The sequence below is a fragment of the Coffea arabica genome, chromosome 2e (genome assembly GCF_036785885.1).
Source record: "Coffea arabica cultivar ET-39 chromosome 2e, Coffea Arabica ET-39 HiFi, whole genome shotgun sequence".
NCBI lineage: Eukaryota > Viridiplantae > Streptophyta > Magnoliopsida > Gentianales > Rubiaceae > Coffea > Coffea arabica.
In genome coordinates this window covers 4,673,512-4,700,583 of record NC_092313.1, presented here as the reverse complement: position 1 = coordinate 4,700,583, position 27,072 = coordinate 4,673,512, and the positions used below count along the sequence as shown (strand labels likewise).

General features: G+C 37.3%; 2 protein-coding genes across 12 annotated transcripts; one reads left to right on the top strand and one right to left on the bottom strand.

The window, feature by feature from the left end:
* Window positions 1–568: 568 nt before the first annotated feature.
* Window positions 569–7,989, bottom strand: LOC113730261 (potassium transporter 2-like). Of its 10 annotated transcripts, XM_072078300.1 has the most exons (12): window positions 7,576–7,989; window positions 7,435–7,448; window positions 6,648–6,759; window positions 6,227–6,329; window positions 5,879–6,113; window positions 5,548–5,793; window positions 5,415–5,468; window positions 3,660–3,920; window positions 3,397–3,449; window positions 3,173–3,290; window positions 2,363–2,617; window positions 569–1,969 (listed from the first exon to the last, which is right to left on the bottom strand). In XM_072078300.1, exons 4-12 carry the CDS (start codon window positions 6,263–6,265, stop codon window positions 846–848), a joined length of 2,385 nt encoding a protein of 794 aa, XP_071934401.1. In that variant the 5' UTR covers window positions 6,266–6,329; window positions 6,648–6,759; window positions 7,435–7,448; window positions 7,576–7,989; the 3' UTR covers window positions 569–845. The 10 variants fall into 10 exon arrangements, with proteins under 10 accessions (XP_071934401.1, XP_071934399.1, XP_071934400.1 ...); XM_072078298.1 differs by lacking the exon at window positions 7,435–7,448; XM_072078299.1 differs by lacking the exons at window positions 7,435–7,448; window positions 7,576–7,989 and adding an exon at window positions 6,972–7,342.
* Window positions 7,990–19,951: 11,962 nt separating this feature from the next.
* Window positions 19,952–26,998, top strand: LOC113730260 (alpha-galactosidase 3-like). Of its 2 annotated transcripts, XM_027254831.2 has the most exons (15): window positions 19,957–20,303; window positions 20,717–20,775; window positions 21,484–21,540; window positions 21,620–21,654; window positions 21,885–21,988; window positions 22,131–22,203; window positions 23,136–23,194; window positions 23,277–23,342; window positions 23,444–23,527; window positions 24,099–24,163; window positions 24,255–24,337; window positions 24,613–24,703; window positions 24,868–24,926; window positions 25,972–26,112; window positions 26,683–26,998. In XM_027254831.2, the coding sequence occupies exons 1-15, from the start codon at window positions 20,089–20,091 to the stop codon at window positions 26,794–26,796; spliced, it is 1,305 nt and encodes a 434-aa protein (XP_027110632.2). In that variant the 5' UTR covers window positions 19,957–20,088; the 3' UTR covers window positions 26,797–26,998. The 2 variants fall into 2 exon arrangements, with proteins under 2 accessions (XP_071934398.1, XP_027110632.2); XM_072078297.1 differs by lacking the exon at window positions 25,972–26,112 and having other exon boundaries at window positions 19,952–20,303.
* The last annotated feature ends 74 nt before the right edge of the window (window positions 26,999–27,072 follow it).

The window sequence follows — 27,072 nt, the reverse complement described above, 5'->3', positions numbered from 1 at the left end:
AGTCGAGTTTCGATTTAATTGAGTTTAGTTTCAACATAATTTATAAAACTCAAATTCGAGTTCGAGTTCAATGGACTCAAAATGTCAAACTCGAACTCGAGTTTAAAAAAATAAAAAATAATTATTTTATTTTTAAAAAATAAATAAAATAATAATTTTTTATAATAAATAATAAAATATTAGAGATATATATAATTTTTCTATTAAAATAAAAAAATTATATATATAATCGAGTGCGAATCGACTCGCGAACTAACGAATTTAGTATTTTTAAACTCGAGTTTGAACTCGATATTGATCAAACTTGACTCGAATTTGGATTTGAACCGCTCGCAAGCGGTTCGATTCGTTTACAGCCCTACTTTAAAGATAAGAGTTTTTTTCTTTCTAGATTTTTTTTGTTACCATGCATGTTGGAACGTCTTCGATAGTTGGTAGTACAGAATTTCAGATAGAAGTTGAACATTTTAAAAATGTTTTTTGTTGCATTTTTCTGATTAGAGGATAGGCCACGGTTTCAGAGAATATACCAATCGTGCAAATTTCTTACGTAGCCATGCACAACGAGTTACCAAGAAAAATAAGTGACCCGCCGCAAGGAACCCCACCTTTTTTTTTCCCCATTTTCTGTGTCCCCTTTCATTTCCGTTATCACATTCGCGAACTTTCAAGTAGATTTTCGCTTTTTGGGGAGACAGTTTTCCCAAAACATTTTTCCTATCTGATCCCATGTTCTGTACGATGACCTACCTTCTACACCTGCTTTAGACAAGGTTTGTAACAGCAGACTACAATACAAGCCACAACTACAAGCAACAGCAGGACTTCATCTTCCACAAAAGTGCTCACACTACGTAAACCATGCCAACCTCTAGGAGCGAGGCCGGAGGCACCTTTAACGCCACATCTGGTCCCCTGCAATTCCTCCTCAAGAAATTATAACCAATATTAATTGCCAACTTCTTAAGAAGAGACGATCCTTGTTTTGCTCTCACATGTGAGTGACCAAGGATGAAAGCAGTCCCAGCTTGTTGAGCTCCATACAAATCTTCAAGCTCTTCACGGAGTTGGATGTCCATTTCAGGCCGTGAATCAGCTTCAGACTCGTAGTCAACAGCAAATCTAACTCTTCTTTCAACGACACCGACTGGTTCCATTTCTATTGCATCCGTCACACTGTCTATTGTTGGGAAGCCAACAGATACGCTTGCTGGTTGCAGGTCTTCCTCAATCTCAAAAGCTGGTGTGCCAGCGAAACCCACCGTTCCTATCACTGCCAATTTGTAATCACCCGATGATGCACCAGATCGAGAGCCATCTTCCTCATTACACGTATCAATTATGCCACGTGCTTTAAACCAGTCAAAGCGGATGAAATCAGCCAGCTTACTGACCAGTTCGGATTCAAAAGAGTCGACATCCTGGTGAACATCACGGTAACCATATCGGACTATGCACCTATAGGATCGGTGACCCGGGGGACCCACGCGACCCACAAGATATCGTTCAGCTGGGGGTACAAAGGGGACAGGCACTGATTTTACGCATACAAAAACAAGAACGCGGTGGAAAGCAGGAAGGTTTGTGACAAAACGTGAAAAATTGGCAGGTATGCCTGATGTTAGGTCAGTGAAAACAAGACCAATGCCAGGGACTCGAGCAATGCCCAAACTTGGGCCCAAGGCTAATAACCATTCTAGTGAGACCTTGTTGTGGAGGTCATATTCATATTTCTTGACAGTGGCATAGTGCCAAACAAACATGACACTGACTAGGAAGAGTGCAAGGAGGATTGGAAGCCAGGCACCTTCAAGAAACTTAATGAGGGAGGCAGAGAAGTAGAGCAGTTCAATGGAACCAAAGAAAAGGAGGAAGCAAAGGGCTACAATTGGAGGTTTATGCCAACAGAGTATGATGACCAATGATGTGAGGCAAGTTGTCACCAGCATTACAGCCATCACTGCTAATCCTGCAACAGTCAAAAAATAAACAACAAAATGTTAAATGCTTCCAACCAAAGCTCATAATTTAATATCATTTGCAATTTCCAATTGAGATTGGTTCTCTTTAGAGAAGAAAAGGAGAATTTCCTAAACAACCTTCAGCTGATCAGGTCAGTGTTTGTCAGTTCAGGCAAATGCTGATAATTAGCTAGTTGGTATTGTTGAATTTGAATACTAAATAGTTAGAAGCTTGCCTTTATAGGAGCAATCTACATCTTTAACCAACTTAAATACAAATGTTCCTTAGCATTTTCTGTATCTAACAGTTGATACAGAAGGGAAGCAGCCTTGCAGTCTGCAGGCAACAATAAACTGACAGCTTGATAGTATATATAATCAGCCATTGTGAGCGGACTTACCGGACGCATTTCCCATGTGTTTTACATCTCTGAATCCAATTGCAACAGCAATACAGAAGATCATGAGTGTCCAATTGATCTCAGGGATGTAAATTTGGCCGTGTATCTTATCAGAAGTATGAATGACCTTAACTCTTGGAAAGCAACCAAGCGACTGACTCTGGTTGATTATAGAGAATGTTCCACTGATGATTGCCTGGCTTCCAACCACTGAAGCAAGGATGGCAATAACAAGGACTGGCCACCTTACATGTTCTGTATCGAGAAAATAAAAAAACAGAATGTTATTCATGTACATTGCACACGGTTCTGGTGGCCTGAACTGCCACACCCAAGGTAATGTTCAAGCCTTTCTGAATGAAATGAAATTTTAGTGCTACCATTTCCTTTGCAGACTGAAGAATTTATCCTATGCATTATACTTGTCATTGGTTTGAGTAAAAAAGAAAAGAAATAAAACAACTGTTTCTTGACAAAACAAAAGAACTGTTTGCTGTCCAGTAACAGGAAAAGAAAAAGAGACATTTGGATATTGTTTGTCCTATATGATGATAGTGATTCAACAAGTTTTGTTGGGTTTCTTGAAAACAACAGGCAAGAAGTAAGCTTATCCCATGTACGTCAATCACTTGAAACAATGATAATGAACTATTAACTATTAAATGACCCACAGTAAAGAAATTCCATATGATAGTTGACGTGCCTAGATCTCTCTCACACGTGTATTCATGGTATTCTTCTCTCAGAAATTCTTCCTCTTTGTACATAGACCCTGCAAAATGCTAACATTTTTATAAGAGATGGTAATACCTGGAACTGACACATAAAATCCAATCTGGTAGTTGGTATCATGATGCTTTGACAAGAAAGCTGCTTGACCCATGTAAGCCAAAATTAGAGCTGGATATACCATAAAGGTGAAAGCAATCTGCAGAAGAAGAAGGTTTTATAACTATTCCAGAATGTAAGCGAGAATTGGCTCCAGTTAGAGCTGTGACAGACTGGACTAAGGAATATTAAACAAACAATTGTACCTGAATTGCAGTATAAGAAAAATGACCAAGGTCAGCGAACATTGCTTCTGAGCCTGAAAATGCCACAGTAAAGAAGATCAGAAGCACTAGATCTTACTGATAATCTCCAAAATATCAAGTAGTAGAATTAGAGTCAGTCGTTCATTGGTTAAGGTCTCAGAAAAAGTATCATACCCTCTCGGATGTCATTTAACTTCAAAAGCCCCAAGTGTATTAAGGTATGTACATTTCTTGTAACATGAAAATTTTAACTTAGGCTTTACCTGTTATGCACAAAAGGATGCCACCCAAAGACATCCAACCTCTTTTTCTTGTCTTCTTCAAGAACTTGAACATGTAATATGGAGAAAGAGCTTTGTAGACATGTGGATTCCAGCGAAAGATGTTATATAAACCGAGAGCGCTAATGCATAGTAACCAAGTGAGAACCACTGGTGCAAAACAGAATCCTATGCGATGTGTGCCATAGTGTTGTAGTGCAAATAGGCACACCAGTATGAAGCAAGTGATTGGAATCACAGCATCTGCAAGCCAAAATTTGACACAGATGTACAATATGAAAGAATGAACTCACAACCAGCAACTTGTTTCAAGCAGTCAAACACAAGATAAGATTTCTCTTGTGGCTTGGATTAGTTCTTGCAACCCTAGGGGTAAGGAAAATGTTTTCAGATTGTGAAGAATTTGAGTTCAGCCAAAAAATTAACCAAGGAACTCGTACTCTCAGATTTGTCATTAAGAACTTTTCTCCTATGTTAGTCACATCTATTGAGATCTCATAGATCGAAAATATATTTCCACTTTTGACTCACTAATTTATGTAATCATGTTGGTGAAATTTGTTTCCAAGATGGGATTTACATGAATTCTTGAACTTTAAAAAGAAAATGTGTCCTACAAGGCAGGTTTCAACAGATTTCCTTGGAGTGTCATACCTAATGTGCATTGCTACAACAGGTACTGATGACTAAATTTGCATTGCTACAACAAACAACAGGTACTGATGACTTTTGATATCAAAATTGCTCTCAAGTTTCTCGAGTATAAAAGAGTATTTCGAACAGTAATATAGAACAAATACTTTCATTGTCAAATCCTATTCTAACAGTGATATTGGTGAAAAGAAAAAAAAATCATAATTAGCCCCAGTCCCAATTAGTTAACAGTATAATCAAGGACAGGAAACCATCCAAACCACTTTAGGAGATAGCTGGATATGTTCTCCCAGTATTCCATCTAAATGGCATGATCAAACTGGTTATCCTATCCAGAACAACTCCATGTGATACAGGCTAAACATCCCAGGACTCTTTAAACAAAACACGTGGAGTTTCCAAATAGAAGAACCAAGCAAAAGAGGGAGAGAGATTCCGTTCTATGTTTTTACCTGCAAATTAAGCATTTAAAAACTCAGGCAGGCTAAATTGATTCAATTTTAGAATTTTCACTTTGTCTGAGACAACATAACTTCACAGAGGATCCCTAACTCATTTTCCAGTTATATATACACTTTGTAACAAAGAGAAAGCAAACAAAAACATTTATATCATCATCCTACCCCTAGAAGCAGCTGCCTAACTAGCTGTCCTGAAAAGAGTAAAACCTTAAAAAATACTGACATAAGGAAAGGCCTCAAAATGCATCATGTGATTATGTGTTTTAATTCTCGAGGAAAATTGCCAGTCAAACTGCATTATGAGAAAGCCGTAAAGACACAGCATCAATTAGAAGGAGGGGGGGGGGGGGGGGGAGGAGAAGGCAATCATCGTGCCACCTGTTACTACTGTCTACTTGAGATGACTATAATTTATCACTTTAATCAACCAGAAAGCAGGCAAAGTTTCTAACTTGTAGAAAAGATTGGAATCTGAACAAATAATAAATTAATATATTCCTCTTTTTCAGTCCACAACCATACATTACCATACTGGTCTACCTATCAATTACAATTAAGTCTGCAGCCATTGGAATACCTATATAAGGAAGGAAGCTTCTAAGTAACATAAGAAAAAGCTTACATTGGTGTCGATCTTTTGACATGGATAGCTCAAGGCCAGAAACTGCAGAGAAAACTACAAAAAACAAACAGTTAGCATCAGTGTTTGAATCACTGCTGCTCCATGAAGGATATGTACCATGAAGAATATTTACCAGATATAGCTGGAGTGAGTAGCCCATCTCCAATGACCATACAAGTGCCTAGGAGTACCAAAATCAATAAAGCTGTGTGCAAGGATTTGTGCTTCTCAAGCAAAAGTTTCACTCTGGAGCTATTCTTTGCCTGAGGTGAGTGTTCAAGTTTATATGTAGAAAGAGCTTCATCAGCAACTTGGCGGTTGGGGAGAAGGCTTACTTTGGCATGCCTGCAAATTAGTGAATAGAGAGCAATAGTACCACCTGCAACATCGTGACAGAACTTCAATTAAATCACTAACTCACTAGCATGCCTTTTAACTGCTCTTTTTCAGCACTGGGAACATACCCTCTCCATTGTCATCAGCTCGCAGAACTACGAACACATACTTGAACAGAGGAACGAGAGTTAAAGTCCAAAACACAAAAGAAAGAACGCCAAGAATTTCTTCATTTGTCTCTGAATGTTGAATATCTTCAGCAAATGAGCTCTTGTACACGTAGAGAGGGGAAATGCTCAGGTCCCCATATACTACACCAAGACTTTGATAGGCTAATAGCAACGTATTTTTCCAAGAGGTCTTCTGATATCCAAATACGCAAGAAAGTGATAGAAAATGCACAGTTAGAGATGACAACAACATTCCGATAGATCTTAAACTTGCTACCAGAAACTTCGGATTCAGCAAGGACCAACCTTTGAGGTGCTCCAACACCTTCCACAATCAAGATCCATGGAGCTTATATGTCAGTGGTCTATACGGTTGCTGATGATTGACAAAGATGGATGCAGATGCTCACTATAAGAACATCATATATGATGATATTAGAATCCCTAAATGAAACGACACTTGTTATATTCAATTTCCCAACTGCAAATAGATAAGATACAAAACAAGAAACATTTGCCCACGCTTCAAAAATCCCCTGCGCGTGCATACATATAGATACACTTTTGCAGAATCCACAAAAAAGACCTACACGAAACCCCGCAGCAAACTGAACCTCTCATCAACTTTTCCTTCAACAAGCTAAATAAAACTAACAGCAAACAATTAAGTAATACCCATACAAGTCATAATATTGAAAGAATGCTGATTCTGAAGGGGGGAACACACCTTCACTTTACAAGCATTCTTTTTACTTCACTTCTCTAGCATTCTTTTTACTTCACTTCTCTGGGAAAAAAAAGTAAAGGAAAGTGGCAGATAACTTCCTCGCCTATAGCACCTTGATTAAGGAAGCAAGCCAGTCAGAAAACACTAGACGCAAGAGAGAGAGAATGGCATGAAAATTGGAAACTACAGTATCACTAACGGTTCATCCAGATTAGGACATTGAACAACTGATGCAAAAATTGAAATCACTCTAAACCAAGAGAGATTGCATAATGTTGACAAGGACCGGGCACTAATCACATAAGGTGAAGACAGTTACATTACCAAATCAACCACACCAACTTGAGCTCATCAAACCAAAAAAAGAAAAAAAGGGGGTAATAGTGATAACACAATCATGCCAAGTTGAGCCCCACGGGAATGAAGGCGATCTTCAGGACCATAAAACGCACATACTTTGCATCCTCACCCCCCTACCCCATTCCCTTCTGTATGTGCCAACACTGTGCACCAAAACAATATAATAATATATTTTATGAACAGTAAGTGTGTGTTTGTGTACAAAAACATTAAAGGGTGCCTGATAGCCCAAACACCGACCAACCAACCAACCTGAAGAGGATAAAACCAATTTATCCCCAAAAAAAAAAAAAGAATGCAAAGAAGCTCCGGAAGCTTGGAAAAATAGCCGCAATGACTAAAGAGCTAGAAGCGGGGGAGAGGAAGGGGGGGGGGGGGGGGGTAGTGATCTTTGTGCGGAATGGAAAATGGGTCCATCTTTACCTACCATACTCAGCTGAACTGAACAGAAAACAACAAAAGATGAAAAGTGATTGGAAATGTATCCAAAAAAAAAGATTGGAAATAACATCAAGACAATAACATCAAGGCAGAGCTTTCAAATCTTCAAAAATAGTTGAGCACGTACCAATATTGGAGGTTAGCTTCAAAATCTGGTGATGGAGAAAGAGCAAAGCCCCATAGAGATTGAAAAGATGTGTCCGAGTAAAAATCTGGCACACTACTTGATTAGTACTAATATCTCCTTTAAAGACAGCACCACGTGATTAGAACATGGACCTCAACCCCAACCTATTTATGCAAACATTACATGCTTGTAAGTATTTTGCTGTTCACCAACTTTTATTCTAACTCCTTTTTGATTTCTTGCTTGTTTTCATTCTTCACGGCTTCAACGTTTTACCATCCGTCTTTAAAGCAAAGCAAAACTGATGGGAAAAAAGCTCGCTTTTTTCCAGGTTTTCATATTCCCTTTAGCCCACTTTGCCCATAACTGCCACTTTGCATGCTTTTTCTGTTTCTTTAAAAGACTGCCTTTTTCTAGTTTTTTCTTTTAAGCTGTCACTGTTCTTTCAAATTAAATTAGTGGTTACTGCGGCCTAATCCATCGGCATCTATAGTGAAAATGACCAGCTTATGGCACCAGATCCCCTGGGATGGCAATTGCTGCTGGTGAATCTCCAAAATGGATTCTAGGATTCATCATATTTTGGCGGATAATTATGCATCTTTTTGAGTATTCAAGAGAAAACATGTAAAGGGTCCTTTTCTGCTATAAATGTACTAGTAGTAATAAAGTGTTGATGGTTACCTTTCGATATCCATTAAATTGCCAGGGAGGAGAACGGTTACCATGAGGTAGTACTTGCTGTCTGTTTGTGTAGGCCAATGACTTTTTAATTTGTCACCCAGGTTGAGTTTTTTTTTTTTTTCTTAATAAAAATTTTGGCAGATTCTACATCATTTACAGAGATTTTACGTATTGCCCACCAATATAATTTTCACATTGATTTAATTTCAGCATGGATCACTTACAAAATTTTTATAAATCGCCCTACTAACATGATTATAACATTATCATAATAACGAGATTCAAACATACATGTTTTTCGTGAAAGGGTTGTACATTATCAACTCGTGTTAGCACTTAGCAGGTTATAAGACAATATGTTACTGTAGCTGTTTAGTGTACTTGTCTATATACTCCGATTCTTTTTTGTTCTCGTTTTTGTCGAGCAGGAGAAAAAAAAAAAGTAGTAGAATTACTTATACACATAAGAAATTTTAATTTTTTTTTGGCCCCTTCTCATTGGCCAATTTCAAAACTCTAACAACGATTTAGCAGTAAAAGGTATTTCATCCACATTTTGGTTAATTTTGTACATGGAACAATGATGCCAGAAGATCACGTCCTACGCTAAGTTGAAGCATAATAAGATGTAAGTATACTATTGCCTAGTGGGGTAATTTATTAGGAGACAAAAAAAAAGCAGAAAAGTCTGTTTCGGGATAAATTAGTGATATACACTTCATGGAAGATGAATTCGATGAAAACTTAGGAGATTGGCTTTAAGGGTTCCTTTTTATTTTATTTTATTTCGCGTGCGTGGTTTCATGCACAGTAAACGATACGGGTGATATTGGAATCCACGCGCAGACATATATTCGCTGACCAAAACAGGGACAAGAAGCAGCGAAAAAAATCCTCGTATTGGAGTTAAACCAAACATTGGTGCGCCATCTTTTAATCTTGCACAAGTTTTGGGAAAATTTCCTCAAAAAAAAATTGTTTTTGAAGAATTGATATTAAAAAAAAAAAGAATTGACATTAAATCGTACGCTAATGGACAATGGATTCTTTTTTTCTTTTTTTTTTGGGAATTCAATTATTTTTTCTTACCATAATCTAACATATTCTACAGAAATGAAGAGATTAAAAAGGATGTGTAAGAGGCAGGGAAGCCTAAAAAAGCTATTTAAGGGGTTAGTAGATATACAAGTCTGTCATATAGGGAAGATGAGCCTCTTTTAATCCTCATATTGGAGTTAAACCAAACATTGGTGTGCCATCTTTTATTCTTGCACATAAGTTTTGGAAAAATTTCCTCAAAAAAAAAAAAGTTTTGGGAGAATGATATTAAATTGTACGCCTAATGGATAGTGTTTTCTTTTTTTATTTTTTTTGGACTCAATTATTAATTTTTTTTGCCGCAACGATAATATTCTTATAATCTAATATATTCTATTCTATAGGAATGAGAAGTCTAAAAAGACTGTGTACGGGGCAATGGGGTCTAAAAATATCCTATAAGGGGTTATAACCTAATTAGACCTACAAACGAATCGAGCCGCTCACGTCGAGTTCGAGCTGGCTCGAGTCGAACTCGAACTCAAAATATTAAGCTCGTTAGCTCGCTCGGCTCGCGAGCTAGAGTATATATATATATATATATATATATATATATATATTTTAAATTTTTTTTTTAAGTATATATATATATTTTTTTTTATTTTAAGTATATATATTTTTTATATTTTTTAAATTTTAATAGTAAAATTACATATATATCCTTAATATTTTATTATTTATTAAGGAAAAATATTATTTTATTTATTTTTTAAAAAATAAAATAATTATTTTTTATTTCTTCGAGCTTGAGCTCGAGTTTGAAATTGTCAGCTCGTCGAGCTCGAGCTCGAATTCGAGTTCAATGAAATTATGTCGAGACTCGGCTCGATTAGACCAAACTCGACTTGATTCGGCTCGTTTGCAACCCTAAACCTAATCTATCATATTTTACAATAAAGAGACTGTGTAAATGGTGAGCCTAAAAAAATTATATAAGGGACTAGTAGCTATGCAAATCCAATATACACAAAAGAGGAGTCTGGACTAGTAGATATGCAAACCCAATATATACGAAGGAGAAATCTAAATAAATTATGTAAATGGTTGGGGAGTCTAAAGAGACTATACAAAGAACTTAGTAGATATACAAAATCAACATACATAGAGTAGGAGTTTAAAGAAATTGCGTAAGGAACACTAGAACCTAAAGAAATTGTGTAAGGAACTAGTAGGTATACAAACTCGACTGAATCAAATGAGTGTTTGTACATATCTTTTGAATTTTTTCACTGCAAATGTAAAGTGTAAGGGAGCCTAAAGAGGCTATATAAGGAACTTAGTAAATATACAAAATCAACATACACGGAGTAGGAGTTTAAACCTAAAGAAACTGGATAAGGAACTAGTAGATGTACAAATTCGACTGAATCAAATAAGTGTTTGTACATCTCTTTTGAATTTTTCCACTACAAACGGGATTCAAACCCCCAGCTTATAGTTCAAAGAGAGACTTAGGCCCTGTTTGGAAGCTTGGTTTTTTACCAAGTTTGTATAAAACTAATTTTTTAACAACTTGTGCTACAGGAACCCCAAAAAACTTACCAAAATTTTTAACCTACACACTTAAAATATCCAAAACACAACAAAAAAAAAAAATTTCCTTCCCCTTTTCTTCTTATTCCTCTCCCACCACCACCTCCATTGCCGGCTCTGTCGCCGGTTCCCGCGTCAATTTCCGGTGCCGGTGCCAGTCTTCTTTTTTTTTCCCCCTTTTTTCCCTCTCCCCCTCTTCCTCCCCTGCCATCATCCTCTCTTGTCTTTTTTTTTTCTCTCAACGTCCGGCACCATTCCCACCTCTCTGTGGGAAAAAAAAAGAAAGAAAAGAAAGAGGATGAGAAGCGGGAAGGGGACAGGGAAGGCGGGGGTGGCGGGGCAGAGGGGGGCGGCAGGGGGAGGGGGAAGGGGCAGAGGGGGGCGGCGGGGGGAGCAGGAAGGTGCAGAGGGGGGCGGCAGGGGGAGGGGGAAGGCGGGGGGAGTGGGAAGGGGCAGAGGGGGGCAGGGGCAGGGGGAAGGCGGAAGGCGGGGAGAGGGGGAAGGGGCAGAGGGGGGCTGCAGGGGGAGGGGGAAGGCGGGGCAGAGGGGGCGCGGGGGGAGGGGGAAGGGGCAGAGGGGGGCGGCGGGGGGAGCGGGAAGGGGCAGAGGGGGCGGCGGGGGGAGGGGGAAGGCGGGGGGAGTGGGGAGGGGCAGAGGGGGGCAGGGGCAGGGGCAGGGGGAAGGCGGAAGGCGGGGGGAGGGGGAAGGGGCAGAGGGGGGCTGCGGGGGGAGGGGGAAGGCGGGGCAGAGGGGGCGGCTGGGGGAGGGGAGGAGAAGGGGAAAGGGAGGAGAGGGGTGGCGGTTGCTGGCAGGCTGCTGGGGGTGGCGGAGGTAACGGGGAAGAAGAAGAAGAAGAAGAAGAAGAAAAAGAGAAGAAAGAAAAGAGAGAGGAAAGAAAAAAAAAGAAAAAGAGAAGAAAGAAAAGAAAGAGGAAAGAAAAAGAAAAAGAAAAAGAAAAAGAAAGGGAAAGAGAAAAAAAATAGAAAAGGAAAAAAAAAAGAAAAAAGAAATTTTTCACTTTATAAAAACTTCTACAAAATTTTTCACCTTACAAAAATTTCTACAAAATTTTTTCAAAAACTTCTACAGTGCACTACAGTAAAGTTTTAGACAAACTCCCAAAAAACTCAGGTTCCAAACAGGCCCTTAGTTCTTTTTAAGTGGGCACCAAAGCCAAGGTTGGTGGTTTTTGGGAACTCGATTATCGTGGGAGATTAGAATAATATGCCTTCCGACCGTTATAACGCTTGTTTCGGCTAATCCGCCTTTCACCTTTTACTCTGTAACGCTTGCAAACAAAGAAAGAAATCTATTCACCTGAGTTTGCTGTTGAAGTCCAACATTACGCCGACTTTCGCATTTTATCCATTCCACGAGGGGGCGCTTTCCACCATACGTTTCATACACAGAGATTCAGGATTTGGAAAATGGGTTTGCTGATAGGTGCTCTGGTTAAAATTGAAAAGAGGTCTCAAGTGTTAATTTTATTATAAAAATATAATTAATTTGAAAATGTGTGTAGATATGGAAAATGTGGTTTGTGTACGTTCATACGACAAGTTAAATTTAATATAAACGTGTTAATAATAAATAAGCATCCGTTAGAGAACTTCTTTGTAAAGAAATGAAAAGGAGTTCCGAACAATTACTACTATTTCTTATTTAAATTTTTTTTTCGGTTGAGTTTCATGATTTTTTTCCCAAATGCCCTTCTATTAACCACTCAAATTTCTATTTCTGTTAAAGGGTAGGTGCGTTATTTTCCATCACACAAATCCCCACAAAAGCAATTATGCATTGCTTATGTATTATCTTTTGAATGTAAAAAAAATAAATAGGAAATACAAGTGAATCCGTGCAGTTATTCATTTTCTTGCGCAGCATCAATCAAGTTGCAATTGTGATCCCTCTAGCATTACTTATTTTGTAACCAATACACGCTAATAGTACCTTTTTTAATACATCAATTGCGACCTCAAACGGTATTCTATTCAAATAAATAAACCAATGCATTGAGTTACTTCGAAAATTAAACTATTTGGTTATTGGTTTTCTCTTTGTTCGCCTAAATCACATTTAATCTAATATGTGAATGCATAAATTTGTATTTGTTGCCCGCTTTACATGCGCGCTCCGCGTGTGTTTAATTAACTTTATTTTTTAACATATTTAACCTTTAAACCTCATCTTAACGTCGTGGATCCTTGATTATTTGGTGGAGAGGTGGAAGAATAAACAATACAATTCTACAATTCCAAAATCGATTACCAACCCAAATGGTAATAGGTAACACAAATCGAAAAGGAGGAACTTGATTCATCCCTGGGCAGAAACAATCAAAGGCTCAAAAACATGACACTAATTTGCTTGTGAGCTTGAGAGTTTGGGCTTAAAGGGACCCAATGCAACAATAATGAGGAAGCAAATTCCGTTTCCGACACGTGCTCGCCTCCATTTTTACAATAAGGACTGGAACAGTTGGGCCGGCCTAAGTTTACACCCCCCCCCGGGCTAGCAGTTATCAACGAGGGCTGTTCTTTTAAAAGGATTAAGCCCATTATCCCAAGGCTGAGCCCGTAGATTACAGCCAATTTATACGTATGAGTTATGACCACCCAGGGCTTTGTAGACTCCTTTGTTTGGAATAGGGATGTAATTGAACTGAACTACTCGCGAATTGGAATTCGACTTGCATTTGGCTTTGATCGAGTGCGAGTCGAGTTTGAATGACTCGATTGTGTACTTCGATTCGAGTTCGAGTATTATTTTTTCAGACTCGAAGGCTCGTCGAGCTTTATTGAGCATCAAGTAATTAATTAAAATTATATATTTAATTATTACATTTTCCCTTTTTTAGACTTGATAGTTGTATAAATTACTAGAATATTGGCTATGGCTTTAAAATATTTATAGGTCATACAGTCATTTCACATCGAAAAAAAATAATTTGCTAGGTAAAAGATTAAAATTGAGTATTTCTAAAACAAGACAAGGATATCGAGCTCGAGTACTTGATTCGAGCTTGATACTCGCAAGAAAATTGAACATAATCGAATCGATTTCAAGTATTCGAACAATTGTTCAAACTCGAGCTCGAGCTCCATTTCTGCTACTCGTTCGAGATCGAGTAGTGCTTTCCTAATGTCGAGTCAAGCTCAAATACCATGATACTCGAGCTCGATTTGACTCGATTACAGCCCTGGTTTGGAGCTTAGAAAAGAATTGAGAGGCGCACCTACTCTTGCCTGTGCAACATTTCAATCCTACCCTTGGCCACTTCTTAGGGGAAGCTTCCGAATGAAATGGTATTGGTATGCTGGCAAATGCGTTGATTGTCTCCTTCCTTCTGACCTGCATGTTTGTCGCTTCTTGCATTTTGTACATTCGCATACTAGTGGTAGTAGTTAACATCTTTTTAAACTCTATAGATCGGGGTTCAAACTTCATATCGTCGGTTAAAATAATTTAGAGGCAGTGCAAAATGCATTAACTGGGAATTATTCACTGCATTCATATACAAAAGGGGTAGAATTGCTATTTTGGTCAGTTTTGGATGATAATTTTACCAAACTCTTTTATAAAGTGTAAGGGCAATTCATTTGTCATGTAGTAAAATAAAAGCTAGTGGCAAATATACCAAACATGAAACACGTAGATTTTCATTTAAAGCATCAAGAATTGTCCCACAAATGAAAATTTTAGTTAAGTACACCAGTAAATGTTAGTTAACAGAAAATGTAATTACTACTACGATTTTTATTGTTTTCATTCAAGGAAAAAATTCAAGAACACCCAACAGGGTAACTTTTTAAATACTATCACATTCATTAGACATAAGAATTAGTCATCAATATTACCTGCTAACCACCCGTCATTAAAATTAGCCATAATAGTTTAATGAGTCGAGTCGGAGTATTTGGAATGGTAACTGCATCCTGAAAGTTTTATGCATCACCACTCGCACAAGTGTAAGCAACTTTGATTTAATGGCGGTTTATTACAGATTCTCAAAATTATGCTAAAATGGTAAGAAAAGGAATGACGACAAAATCTCATTAGTCTCCTCTCCAAAAACGCCTCCTCACAAGGAAATAAGACACTGGCAAGTCAGAGTTTTCCCACGCACGACTTTCTTGAGCCTCTGACTTTTTCAACCACTTGCTTACATGCTCCTCCAATATGGTAATGTATATATATATATTTGTAACCAGTGTTTATTGGGCACTTGATAATTTTTTCTTAAAAAAATTTTTGAAGCACATCTCAATCAGGCAGTGCCTAATGTACACCCATTAGACGGACTCAAAATTAGTCTTTAAATGGCCTAAGCTTTCCACCCCTACTAACTAGCATAAAACTGACTAGTGCCCTTAGCAGGAGCATATACAATACAAGCAACCAGCTCCTTTCTTGCACTCAATTCCAGGTTCTTGCAAACAAAGCATAGGAACCCAAATTCATAATCCTCTCACAAAGGAAAAGAAAAAAAGGTTCAACAGAATCAGCTATACCTTTCAATTTATTGCAGATTTTGAGATGATGATGGCGGCCAAGTCAAACACACCGTACTCGCAGCTTACGACGCTAATTCTCTTCCTGTGCCTTGTTCTCTGCAAATCTTCATCAGCCAGACCACTAATTAATGACATGAATTCACAAAGTGTTGGGGCTGAAAAAGGCTCGCATCAGTTGATGAAGGGAGCACCTGCAACCGCAAGCCTAGGGAAGGTTGGAGGAATAGTTGGATTATTAGTCATGCAAGTGCTTCCCAAAGGGGCCACTCCCCCATCTGCACCAAGCCGAAGAAACAACGGCGTAATACAAACCTAGTCAGGATCGAACAACATGTATCTAGCCATGATCATAGGATGGATTGGCTGCTGATCATAACCATGCATGCCATGTTAATCAAGGCTTTCAGCTATATACAAATCTACTGCTACTTGCTTCAGTTGCTTGCTGCTGATCTCTCTCAGTGTTATCTCTGTCGCTTCTATATCCATTTCATTCTTTGAGTTTTCTCCCCTCCTCCTCTTCCTCGATCCTATCTTAATTAATTACTAGGCCGTGTTTTCCTTTTTCCAACTAGTAGTAGTAGCCAGTAATAGCGAAGTAGTTGCATGTAGCCTAGCAGCTATGCAGGAGTTATCAAAACGCAGTATGATTATCGGCTAATTCCATACATCAACAGTTAGTGCAATCGTCAATGTTTCATGGGGAAAGTTTTGCGTCTCATCATTCGTACATGGAATTTCATGTGTTTGACTGAATATACGCGTCGACGAATTAAAGATGTGAACACAGGAATGGAAATGTAACTGAAATTGAGCACCCCATTAATTCCGTTCCACCTTAGGTAAGTAGTTCTTTCTTTTGGCAAGGATTCTAATCAATCTTTGCACCATCAAACGACAATCTTGAGAGTTGTATTCCCATTCTTGCATACGATTTTTTTGAAGGAAAAGTCATCATACATTGGCATCTTCCATTAACTGCTTGGGAAAAATACATAAATGAATCAAGAAGAATGCCAACGTAGACAGCTCAACTCAACGAGGACGACAACTGAGGGGGACGCATGCTTTGGAGTTGTTAAGGCTTAATCAAGAACGAGCCAATCATAAAAATTGATTTCGAAGCTGTTGAGTCCACAAATCAGCAAAAGATGGCACCACCTACACATGGCATTATAGATGCTTTTCCAATTTTTTAATTCCCCGTGGTCAACTCATGTGAGAAGCATGGTTGGGCGACAGTTCTATTTTCTACGTATATACCAAACTTGAAAACCAATTGCAGTAGCATTATTTTGGGGGTGTGTTTTGAAGTGAGAGTAAATGCCTAGGAAAGTATTTTTTTTTTTCACCAATGAATTACGAAACACTTGGTACAAAAAAAAAAGGAGTTTTTTTTATCATTTTACCCCCTTAAACTATACCCAAACTATCAGTTTAGTCCATAACGTTAACTTTTAGTTACTCAACTCCTTGGACTAACAGTCAAACGAGACGGCATTTTATAATTCACGTGAAAAGACATGTTTAGATCCAACTTAAATATGAATGGACAAACATGCCCATGAGACCCTAAAAAAGAAATTTCATTCTCAAAAATGCCCTTTATGAAGTGGCAAGACGACAAAACAAAAAAATCGAAGCCACTTTTCTAATTTCTTCTTCGTCAGTATCAACCCAAATTCTCCCTCCTAAAAACCCTAGAAAGAAATCAAGTGTTTGACGACAGTAAATGTGGGGATACTAGTACATTTCAAATAAAAACATTAGAAGGGATTCCTCGTAAGTGTCCAAGGTCCTATAAGAACAAGAGTGCTAATGCAAGATGGTTAGCTCAAATGTTTGTTAGGGCCATTGCTGATGATCCATCTTTGAAAATTGAGGTATTTAAGAAAGCAATGAAGAAGAAATACAATGTTAATGTGGGTGACCAACAACTTTATAGGGCCAAGAGTAAAGCGAAAACAATGATTCAAGGTGAGCATAAACAACAATACTGGAGATTGATGGACTACTGTGCTACTTTAATACTTAAGAATCCGGGTTCAGTTGCTATTGTAGTGACCGCGAAAGATTTCCTGTGTATCAAAACCCCATCTTCAAAAGGATGTTTGTAATATTTTCTGCACAAAAAAAGGGGTTAGACATGCTCCTAGACGTGTTGTTTGTTTTGTCCTATTGAATAATGATATTATGTTGCTTTTTTTCTGGTTGGTTGGTGTCTTTTAAGGTAGCAGAATGACTATTTATCTTTTGTTTCAGGACAATTAGACACTTAATGTAATGATGGTATTTTAATGTGATGATGTTGTTTTTAATGTAATGACTATTTATCTTTTGTTTCAGGACAATTAGACACTTAATGTAATGATGGTGTTTTTATGGCAAGTAGACAGTGGAAAAACATTTGTTATTGTAAATGCACCAGGTTGCTAAAGTTGATATTTTGAATTAATATGTGTAGACAAATATGATTTATACATGAAAAAAGTTCCGTTAGGTCTCCTTTTCAACTAATAATGTCTGGTTTCCAATTCCTTAATCTGTGAGAATTGCTTCCATTTGGAAAAACTCACATGTTCTTATAATTTGGAAAATTATGAAAAAGAAAAGACCACTGGAGAAAATTTTTTTAGTAACATATCACTTGTTAAAAAATAGACCTTATAATGGAATAACTATAAAATTTTCCTTCTAAGATTGTCTTTGCTCAATGACGTGCAAACAGGTTATGAAATTCCACACTTCAATATCATCATATTTGCAATGTCTTGAATTGCACAAAATAAGAAATTTTGTTAACAATTTAAGAAAATAGAGGAGAGAAAAGCCTTCTAATCCTTGTTTTATATTTAAAGCACGAGGGGAGGGTACTTTTGTCATAAAAGTTTTCACCAAACTTTTAGTTAGTTAGCAGGGCAATTTTTAAATGGGTTAATGGTCAATTATCTACTTTGACTTAACTGATGGACTTAAATGACTAAAAATTAACGTTAGGAACTAAACTAATAGTTGGGGCATAATTTAAGAGGGTAAACTGATAAAAAGCCAAAAAAAGAAGAGGATAGTTTTGTGCACGAAGAAATTTACCGTTCTGATTTATAAATAATTACCAAAATTTTTGACGACAGAATGATAGAATTAAGGACATGAAGATTTATCGATACATACATAATGATAATTACGCTAAACTAAACTCGCATATAATGAGATTTTTTTTTTCTTTATAGTAAACATCTAATGAGATGTCAATTGAGAATCTCTAATTGTGAGTATCTATTTCGACCATTAGATTAAAGTTTCATTTCTCAATCGATCCTATTAACAATACTTTTTTTCCCTTTTTTTGTTTTTGTAATATTTATGTAAACCAGCGAACTTCATTAATAGGAACAAGTAAGAAAAGCACATGAGCACAAAGGTAATGAAGTTCATTAAATTCTCCTGTACATCAATCAAAAATTCTGAATTCTGCTGTACATTTGAAAAAAAAAAATAATTTACTTGGCAATATATAGTCAAGCGAGATTAAAACGACAAGTGTCACTGTGTCAATTGTCCTTTGATAGGAAGATTAATCTACAGCCAATGATGCCACCACTGAAATAAAAATAAATGACTCCTAAGAATAACTTTTCATGCTGCTTAAAGCCTTAAAGCAAACAAGGAATTACAAAAGTCGAATGGCATATTTTACTTATTTTGACTCAATTTATCAATGTCCCTATAAGTTCCTTGTCGTGAACGAAAGGGATTACAAAACTTTGGTAATTGAAAATGATTTAGGAATAATATTTTAATAGTATCAATCATAGTTCCAAAAAAAAAAAAATACACACATATATATATATATACCTATGTGTTTATATACATACACATATAGACACACACACATAATAAATCGAGTAAAAAGAAGAAGAGTTTGACGTCGTAGGCTCGTAGCTTGTCCTCCTCCTAGGCACTCTACCCTGTGATTTGTAAAAGAATCAAAGCAAATGATCATCCGTATCATGGGGGATCATCATCTTCTAAACCCATATTCTGGTTGCCATCGGCTCTTTTGTATAAGCAATGATTACGAACCAACCATTTTTGTCGAGCATCGAACCGACCAAAATCCAAATCAACATAAAGCTTCCGCACCATCAATATAGGGAAGCATAATAAGTTGTCAACCTCACAAATGATATGGAAGAAATCAAGAATAATCAACCATATTAGTAAGATTTAATACTGGTCTCTCCCAATGTTAAAATCAATATATTGCTCCAAGCATTCGCGAGTATAGTACCGTGTCAAATTCATAGGGATTTTTTTTTTTTGTCAACACAGAGAGTGTCCCAACAGAGTGTCCCAATTTTCGGTCAGACTAAAAGGATATGCAAGAGTCCCGTCGAATGTCCAAGGAATTTTTCTTTTTAGGTACGTTCTAAGATGCTTAATTCAATATTAAAATTAGACAAAAGAGTCCGAAATTTTATCCAGACGAAGAAGCTAGAATGGAAGTGGGACCATGTCCAGTGTTATTGATTGTTCGCTAAATGGACGGTTATGCTAATGAAAGAATAGCGGATTTGAGAAATGCGAGCTGCTTGTAAAAGAAAAAATTAGCATCTTCCCCTTTTGGCATATTCTTTTACCAAACCAGAGGAAATATACTGTATTATTACTCATTTCACTACCTATGGTGTTGCAGAGCAGAGGCAGCTCAGCCATGGCGCCTGTACTTATAACAATCATGTATATGTACGTCATGTCGGTGATGATTGCTGCTAGAATGGTTCTACCAGTTCATCCTTATTCAAGAAGTCTAGTAAAACCCATCTCCAATATCTTTGATACTTCCAACTATGGCGTTTTTCAGCTCGATAACGGCTTGGCTCAAACTCCACAGATGGGGTACGACTTACATTCATCGTCATCTCTCTCTCTCTCTCTCTCTCTCTCTCTCTCTCTCTGGCATACATTTTAATTGGGTGATGACTGTTTCGTTTTCTTTTTTACAATTTTGCTTTTGGGATCCTGCAGGATGTATAAAGTCTGTAACTTGGCTTTTTGAATTTGAGATTCTGTAATTCCATGTGTTCGTTTTAACTGAGATTGAAATTGGGTTTTGCTTGTTTGACTGTGGCTTTTAGTAGTTTGATAATTCAAAGTACTACTTGCAATTAAGTTTATCTGTTGGGGTTTTCATTGTGTACTACTTGCATTTGGATTTTAGCTGTCCTTGTTAAAATAAATTGTAATCTGTTCTTCTAAGTTTTAATTTTGGATAAGATTTTGTTATTTTTACTCAAGTGTATGTGTGGCAGGTGGAATAGCTGGAATTTTTTTGCCTGCAACATCAATGAAACAGTCATCAAGGAAACAGGTGATGCTCTGACTTTGTTGTTAGATATGCTCGTGCATTAGATGGAAGGCCTAATTAAGCTTCCTTTTTTTTTTATGGTTCTTAGAAGCTTAAAAATTTGTTTCATGAAAACTAATGTTATTAAATCGAGATTGGATTCCTTATGCGACCACAATAAAGAGATATAGGAGCTAATGTCATAAGGACAAAAAGATTTATAAGATCTTGTTCTATGGTAATCATAATGTCTTTGATGTGCGTTACATCAATGATGCTTCCAAGAATCTGACAAAGTAGTCTGGTTTAATTTGGATGGGAAGCTGAAAATGACAGGCTCAAACTTATCGTCCCATGTTTTTCATCAAGTAGCGTTGGATCTTGCCACACTTTCCCTTTTCTTTCATTGTCTTGAGGAGCATGCACGCTTTAGAGAAACACATGCTTGTGTAATCTGGTGCAACGCTGTAACTTGTTTTTCCATCCTATACATATGCTTCCAATAGATCTCTGCTTCAGGGGTTGATGTTTGCTACATGCATGCACTAGCTGCTGCTCGCTTACAGATCTATTGACTAGTGGAGCTACACATATATGTTAATGTTTCTGTTGTATTTTTCTTTCTTTGGGGCCAAAAGAAGTTCACCTTACCCTTATAATTCTGACAGCCATATTTTCTGATACCGGACCCTTACTCTTTGAATAGCTGACACATATTACTCTCTTTTACAGCGGATGCACTGATCTCCACTGGTTTAGCTGGCCTAGGTTATAACTACGTTAATATAGGTATTGATGTCATATGTTTCCCTGACTGGCCATGTAATCACATATGGACTATAGAAGTACTGAGTATCATTTACCGCAGATGATTGCTGGTCCAGCTGGGCTCGAAACTTGAAGGTCAGTTCAACGATTTCTTAAACTCGTCCTTTGTTGAAGTCCTTTTCTGTTAAAGAAGACAATGATATTTCTCTAGTTATAAAATGCTTCTAAGAAGTTGTTCAGGCTGCAATCTTTGAGATGGCATGCTGAAGAGGTTGAAGTAACTGCTGTTGGCACAATTGTTTGTTTGATCAATTATAGCAAATTTAGTGTTAAATCAAAGGTTAATTGTGGAGATGGTTGTGCAGGGTCAGTTGGTTCCTGATCCTAAAACTTTCCCATCAGGAATCAAAGCTCTTGCAGATTATGTGCATGCGAAAGGGCTCAAGCTTGGTATCTATTCTGATGCAGGGTAGGACCAATTTACTCAGAACTGGTCAGAATGGTTATAATTAGACATAGTTATACAATCACTTTTCCCTGTAAACCATGACATCCTGCTGCAGTCAACATCTGTTTCTCTTCTTACTGATTGGAGCAACTAAAATGTGTAGAGTTTTTACTTGTCAAGTTCGACCTGGATCACTATACCATGAAAATGATGATGCAGCTCTCTTTGCATCTTGGGTTAGTTTCTATTTATCGTTGAATAACTCTCATCTTATAATTTTTGAGTCTGAGAAGTCTGTTCCACTGAAGTCATCTACTCTTTTCTAGTATAATTTGGATTTTTTTTTTCGATGTTGAACTGTGCTTTCTAAGAACTTAAGGCAATATACCATGAGTTTACTCCTGAAATCTATTTCTGCTTTGGGATGGATTTTTTTATTTATTTATTTTTCAAATCGGACTCAGGTTAGTATCATAACCCCAAACATAAGAACATGTTATTTTCATAGTAGATTTACCTATAGTAAGCACTGTTATCCACAGAAGATATGTACCGTAATTGAGCCTCTTGGTGTAGACGTATATTGGATTGCTGGTAGCGAAGGACATAAATCTCTTAGTTTACTATTTTATTACATTCTGCTGTCCGATACAGGTATATGGGCTTCAGATAAGTTAGGAAATTTACCAAGTCTGACCAGTATTTCAAATTTTGATATGTGCATTCACAGGAGTCTCATATACTTTTTTACCCTCTATCTAAATGCTACACAACTTTGGTGGCAGTATTGACAATCTTGTATTGTCTGATAAATTTTGTTTTACCTGGAGTCATAGCAGATGTAAAGCTATTGTTTAATTTGTTAAGAAAATAATGGTTTGATGGAAATTTGAGGTACGTGTGGGTTGGAATAGAGCGTGTGGTAGTAGGGCTGGTCAAGCCACTTAGGGGATGATAAGAGCTTCGGTTTAATTAGTGGGAAGGATGCAGGTAGTGATGGTTGTGAATTTTGGTCAATATCTGCCTTGCCATCTTGAAACAGTGTGTTCCACTGCTGCTTAATAATTTCAATACATGAGTTCCAATTGTAGATAAACAACTTGTTTGGATCTTTTGAAATCTATAAATTTAAGCTGCTACCTTGTGTGTCACATTGTCTGTTGTACAGGATGTGGATTATTTAAAGTATGACAACTGCTTCAACTTGGGTATCCAGCCAAAAGAAAGGTTATAATCTTTCCCATGTTAATGTGAATCTTATTGCTCAATGTCCATAGTTTGACCCATGTGCTTATTTCTTGATTGCCAGATACCCGCCAATGCGAGATGCCCTAAATGCAACTGGGCGAAAAATATTCTATTCTCTTTGTGAATGGTAATCTTCTATCTCTTTTGCTTGTTTCTCCAGTATACAATTCCCAAATTCAAGCCTCCGGATATTGATAATGGATTTTACTTAAATTGTACATATGGCAGGGGCGTTGATGATCCTGCTCTGTGGGCTGGCAAAGTTGGAAATAGCTGGCGTACAACAGATGACATCAATGATTCATGGGCAAGGTTTTGTAATTTAAGCATCTTTCTCTTAGCTGGACTGAAAGAATTTCTTGAAAGGATGATAGTATAAAACCTTCAAGTTAAATAAAGGCAATACTTTTCTTTCAAATGCTTTTTTCCCTGTTTCTAAATCAAGTTGAGTTACAATAACTGCTATCTCATTGCCATGCAGTATATCATTAATGGCATTTACTAAATGTTACCTATTTAATTGAACAACGCCATGAATAGAAGTTTTCTGCCAATTGTATTGAATAAAGCTTTAGATGTCGCTTTCAACAATATCACTTTGTATTTAGATGCTAAAGTTTTCAACTTTTCAACCACTATTACTTAATTAAGTTCCACCTGCTAAATTAACATGATTTACAAGCATCTACTTGAGAAAACAAAGTTTGAGAGTTGGTCCTAAAGCTGCTTGAGCCTATGGTTTCTCTGATGTAATTGTATAAGAAGATAGCTAGAAAAACATGGGCATGGATGATCTCTAATTGCTCTTCCATCTTCATGCATTTATAGTAACTGCCTCCAACCAAAAATTATGCTGACGAGCTTGTAATGTTTTCTATTCCAGCATGACTAGTATTGCTGATCTAAATGACAAGTGGGCTGCTTATGCTGGTCCTGGTGGATGGAATGGTAAGAATGTGTAGCTTTGTCTGATGAATTTTAACGTAGCCTTTATGGTCCGATTTTCAGTTTCTTACACAATCACTTGATCTTCTGTCAGACCCTGATATGTTAGAGGTTGGGAATGGGGGAATGACTTACCAGGAGTATCGAGCACATTTTAGCATTTGGGCTTTGATGAAGGTGCTCTTTTACCAAAATTTCACACCTCTTGGCAACTTATATTTTGTTTTACTTGCAATATAACTGTGATTGTTTAATAAAACTGAGTTTAGTGTTGCTTTTAGTTTTCCTTTTCATTGGCTCATTGCCCATTCTGTATACCAGGTAGATCTCAAAATATTTTACTGGTGAACTAACCTTTTCTATGCACATCCTTTTTACACTCAATTCTTTCAAAAATTTACTTTAGTTCCCTGCATGAATCTGACAATGGAAAGTAAATTGCTTGAGTGCAGGCTCCTCTTTTGGTTGGTTGTGATGTGAGAAATATGATGTCTGAAACATTTGAAATTCTGAGCAATGAAGAGGTTATTGCTGTAAATCAAGGTAAAATGTCTTAATTGACGGTTTTTCTAGCTTGCTTCTGTCTGTGATTGTAATGAAACAGGTTTGAAAACTGAGTTGCTTACTGGAATAAGTTTGCACTGCTTGGCAAAGACATCTCAACTTGATGTCTTTGAAAGAATAATCTTGATTGTTTCTCTCTGCAGACTCACTTGGGGTTCAGGGAAGGAAAGTTTACGTTTCTGGAACAGATGGATGTGAACAGGTGTTATTCTCTTTTGCTTTTATGTTCTTCCTTTCTTTTTGGCTTCGTTTTTCTTTTTCCTACACTTTCAGTTGTATGTATCCATAAAAGTAGTCTGACTATTAGAATGGCTGTATTTTTTAACTGGATCAACTTTTGGGATTGTAGCGAGTTTTGAGTTGAAGACAAAGTTGGTATGGATACTTTATAGCCAGACTAGGAAGAAAGGAAAGTGTGAAATCCGCTTTTATGAGGGATCTGTGCCTCAGTAGCCATGTTTGGTTTCAATGGGACTATTCTGAAAGACAACATAACAAGTTAGGTTCTAATTTTGTAAGCTGTGATTGATGTGGAGAATATGTGGTTTTCTACATCATCATTTGACTGTTGAGTGAAGTCCAAATGGGTTCAGGACAGTTAGGCTATATGGTTTTCTCCTTTTAGCATCAATTCAAACTTCCATTTTGGAACTGCCAAAAACGAAAAGTACAAGCCTTTTTCTGGACTGAATTCAAGGAGTTATCAAAATTTTTGAGCCTGCAGAAAAGAGTAACATGAATCAGTTGACACGTAAAGCAGCACAATGGTTCTCTCTGCAGTTATGAAAGCAGAGAGCCATTAATTCTGGAAATGGAAACTCTACCTAAGGGCAAGAAGTGATAATTGTATGTTTATTCTATGCACTTTGCAAAGAAGGTATATGGTTATTTTCTTATTGGGCTTGCTCAACTTTCAGAACTTAATTGTCACGAGGGGGTGTCAGGCTACAGTCTGTCTTGCTTCATGCCACTGGTTACCTTTTCATCCATAGTTGTAATGTCCTTCTAGATGTGTTTCTTTGAGTGCAAAATTGATGTTTCTTGAGAGATGGGTGAACTGAAACTGAATTTGTGAGAACAATTATAAAGGTTCTGTCTATTTTAAGAGTAATTGTCTTTTCGTCTTTTGCTGGGTGGGAGGCAATTGTGATGCAAACAAATCTTTGTCTGCTAAAGTATGCCATGACTACGTTCTGTCACATACAATACATATAAATGTGCCCACAGAGTTATATTTCTCTTACCAGGTTTGGGCTGGCCCTTTATCTGAGCAACGTGTGGTTGTTGTTCTATGGAATCGATGTTCAAAAGTTGCAACTATTACGGCTGGATGGTCAGCATTGGGACTCGAATCTTCAACCCCTGTGTCTGTTAGAGATTTGTGGAAGGTGATTAATACTGGTACACTTAGACAAATAAGGCAATAATATCACTTACTTGAAACATATTCTTTTTAAGGTTTATCTTCCACACTTTTTTAGTATTTTCTTGAGATTTGGTCCCCCTGTCACTTTTAAGTTGCTACGGCCTCTAAGGCCTTTTCAAGAAAGGAATTATATGCGGTTACTTAAGCCCCAAAATTAAGTTGTTTCTAGCTTCGCCTGTTTCATAAAACTTAGTTGCAATTTAGAGAAGTGTGGGAACTTGTATAGATCACTGGAACGCTCATATCATATGCCTCTGCGATTCTCTGGTGGCTTTTTTTAAGTTGCAGGGTTCTAATATTTTGCCTCTGTTATTGACCGAATGCTAATGCAGAAAATGGATTCATGAATTTGAACCTTTTTATGTTTCTGAGTGCCATCAAAATGTTGGAATTTAGTAGTTAGAACTGAAATATAACATCTTAGGAATCTTATATTCTTTTTTCATCAGAGGTAACATGATCCAATTTCTGTTAGTTGGAATGCATTTTGTTTCCATATTTACTTGGAATCTATTCTTCTGACTGATTGCAGCATGAAGTTGTTGCGGATAACAGGGTGGCTTCATTAAGTGCTCAAGTTGAAGCTCACGCATGTGAAATGCTCATTTTAACTCCTCAGACTACTACTAACTCTCAGATTCTGTAAAAGCTAGCAGAGTCATTGCATGGCTCAATCATATTAGCTGGTTGATGCCAGTAATTTGATGTACGACATGAAGAGGAATATCTGTATCTACTACCTGATGCTCCACCGTATTAGACACCCATCCATGTTGTCCTTGAGTGAATAAATTCATTTCTCTGTACGAAGTTGATGGACAAGTTGGTCAATATTACCTTCATAATCATCGTTCTTTTTTTATTTTTTTTTTGGTTGGGGAGGAGGAGGAGGAGGAGGAGGAGGAGGAGGAGGGGGGGGGGT

Coding starts and splice junctions, on each gene's coding strand:
- LOC113730260 (XM_027254831.2), top strand. CDS start 20,089: ATGGTGTTGCAGAGCAGAGGCAGCTCAGCCATGGCGCCTGTACTTATA. Junction 24,164..24,254: donor TGGTCCTGGTGGATGGAATG/GTAAGAATGTGT, acceptor ATCTTCTGTCAG/ACCCTGATATGTTAGAGGTT. Junction 26,113..26,682: donor CTGTTAGAGATTTGTGGAAG/GTGATTAATACT, acceptor GACTGATTGCAG/CATGAAGTTGTTGCGGATAA.
- LOC113730261 (XM_072078300.1), bottom strand. CDS start 6,265: ATGGATCTTGATTGTGGAAGGTGTTGGAGCACCTCAAAG. Junction 6,114..6,226: donor GGTGTTGGAGCACCTCAAAG/GTTGGTCCTTGC, acceptor TTTGGATATCAG/AAGACCTCTTGGAAAAATAC. Junction 3,450..3,659: donor CATCCTTTTGTGCATAACAG/GTAAAGCCTAAG, acceptor TGGCATTTTCAG/GCTCAGAAGCAATGTTCGCT.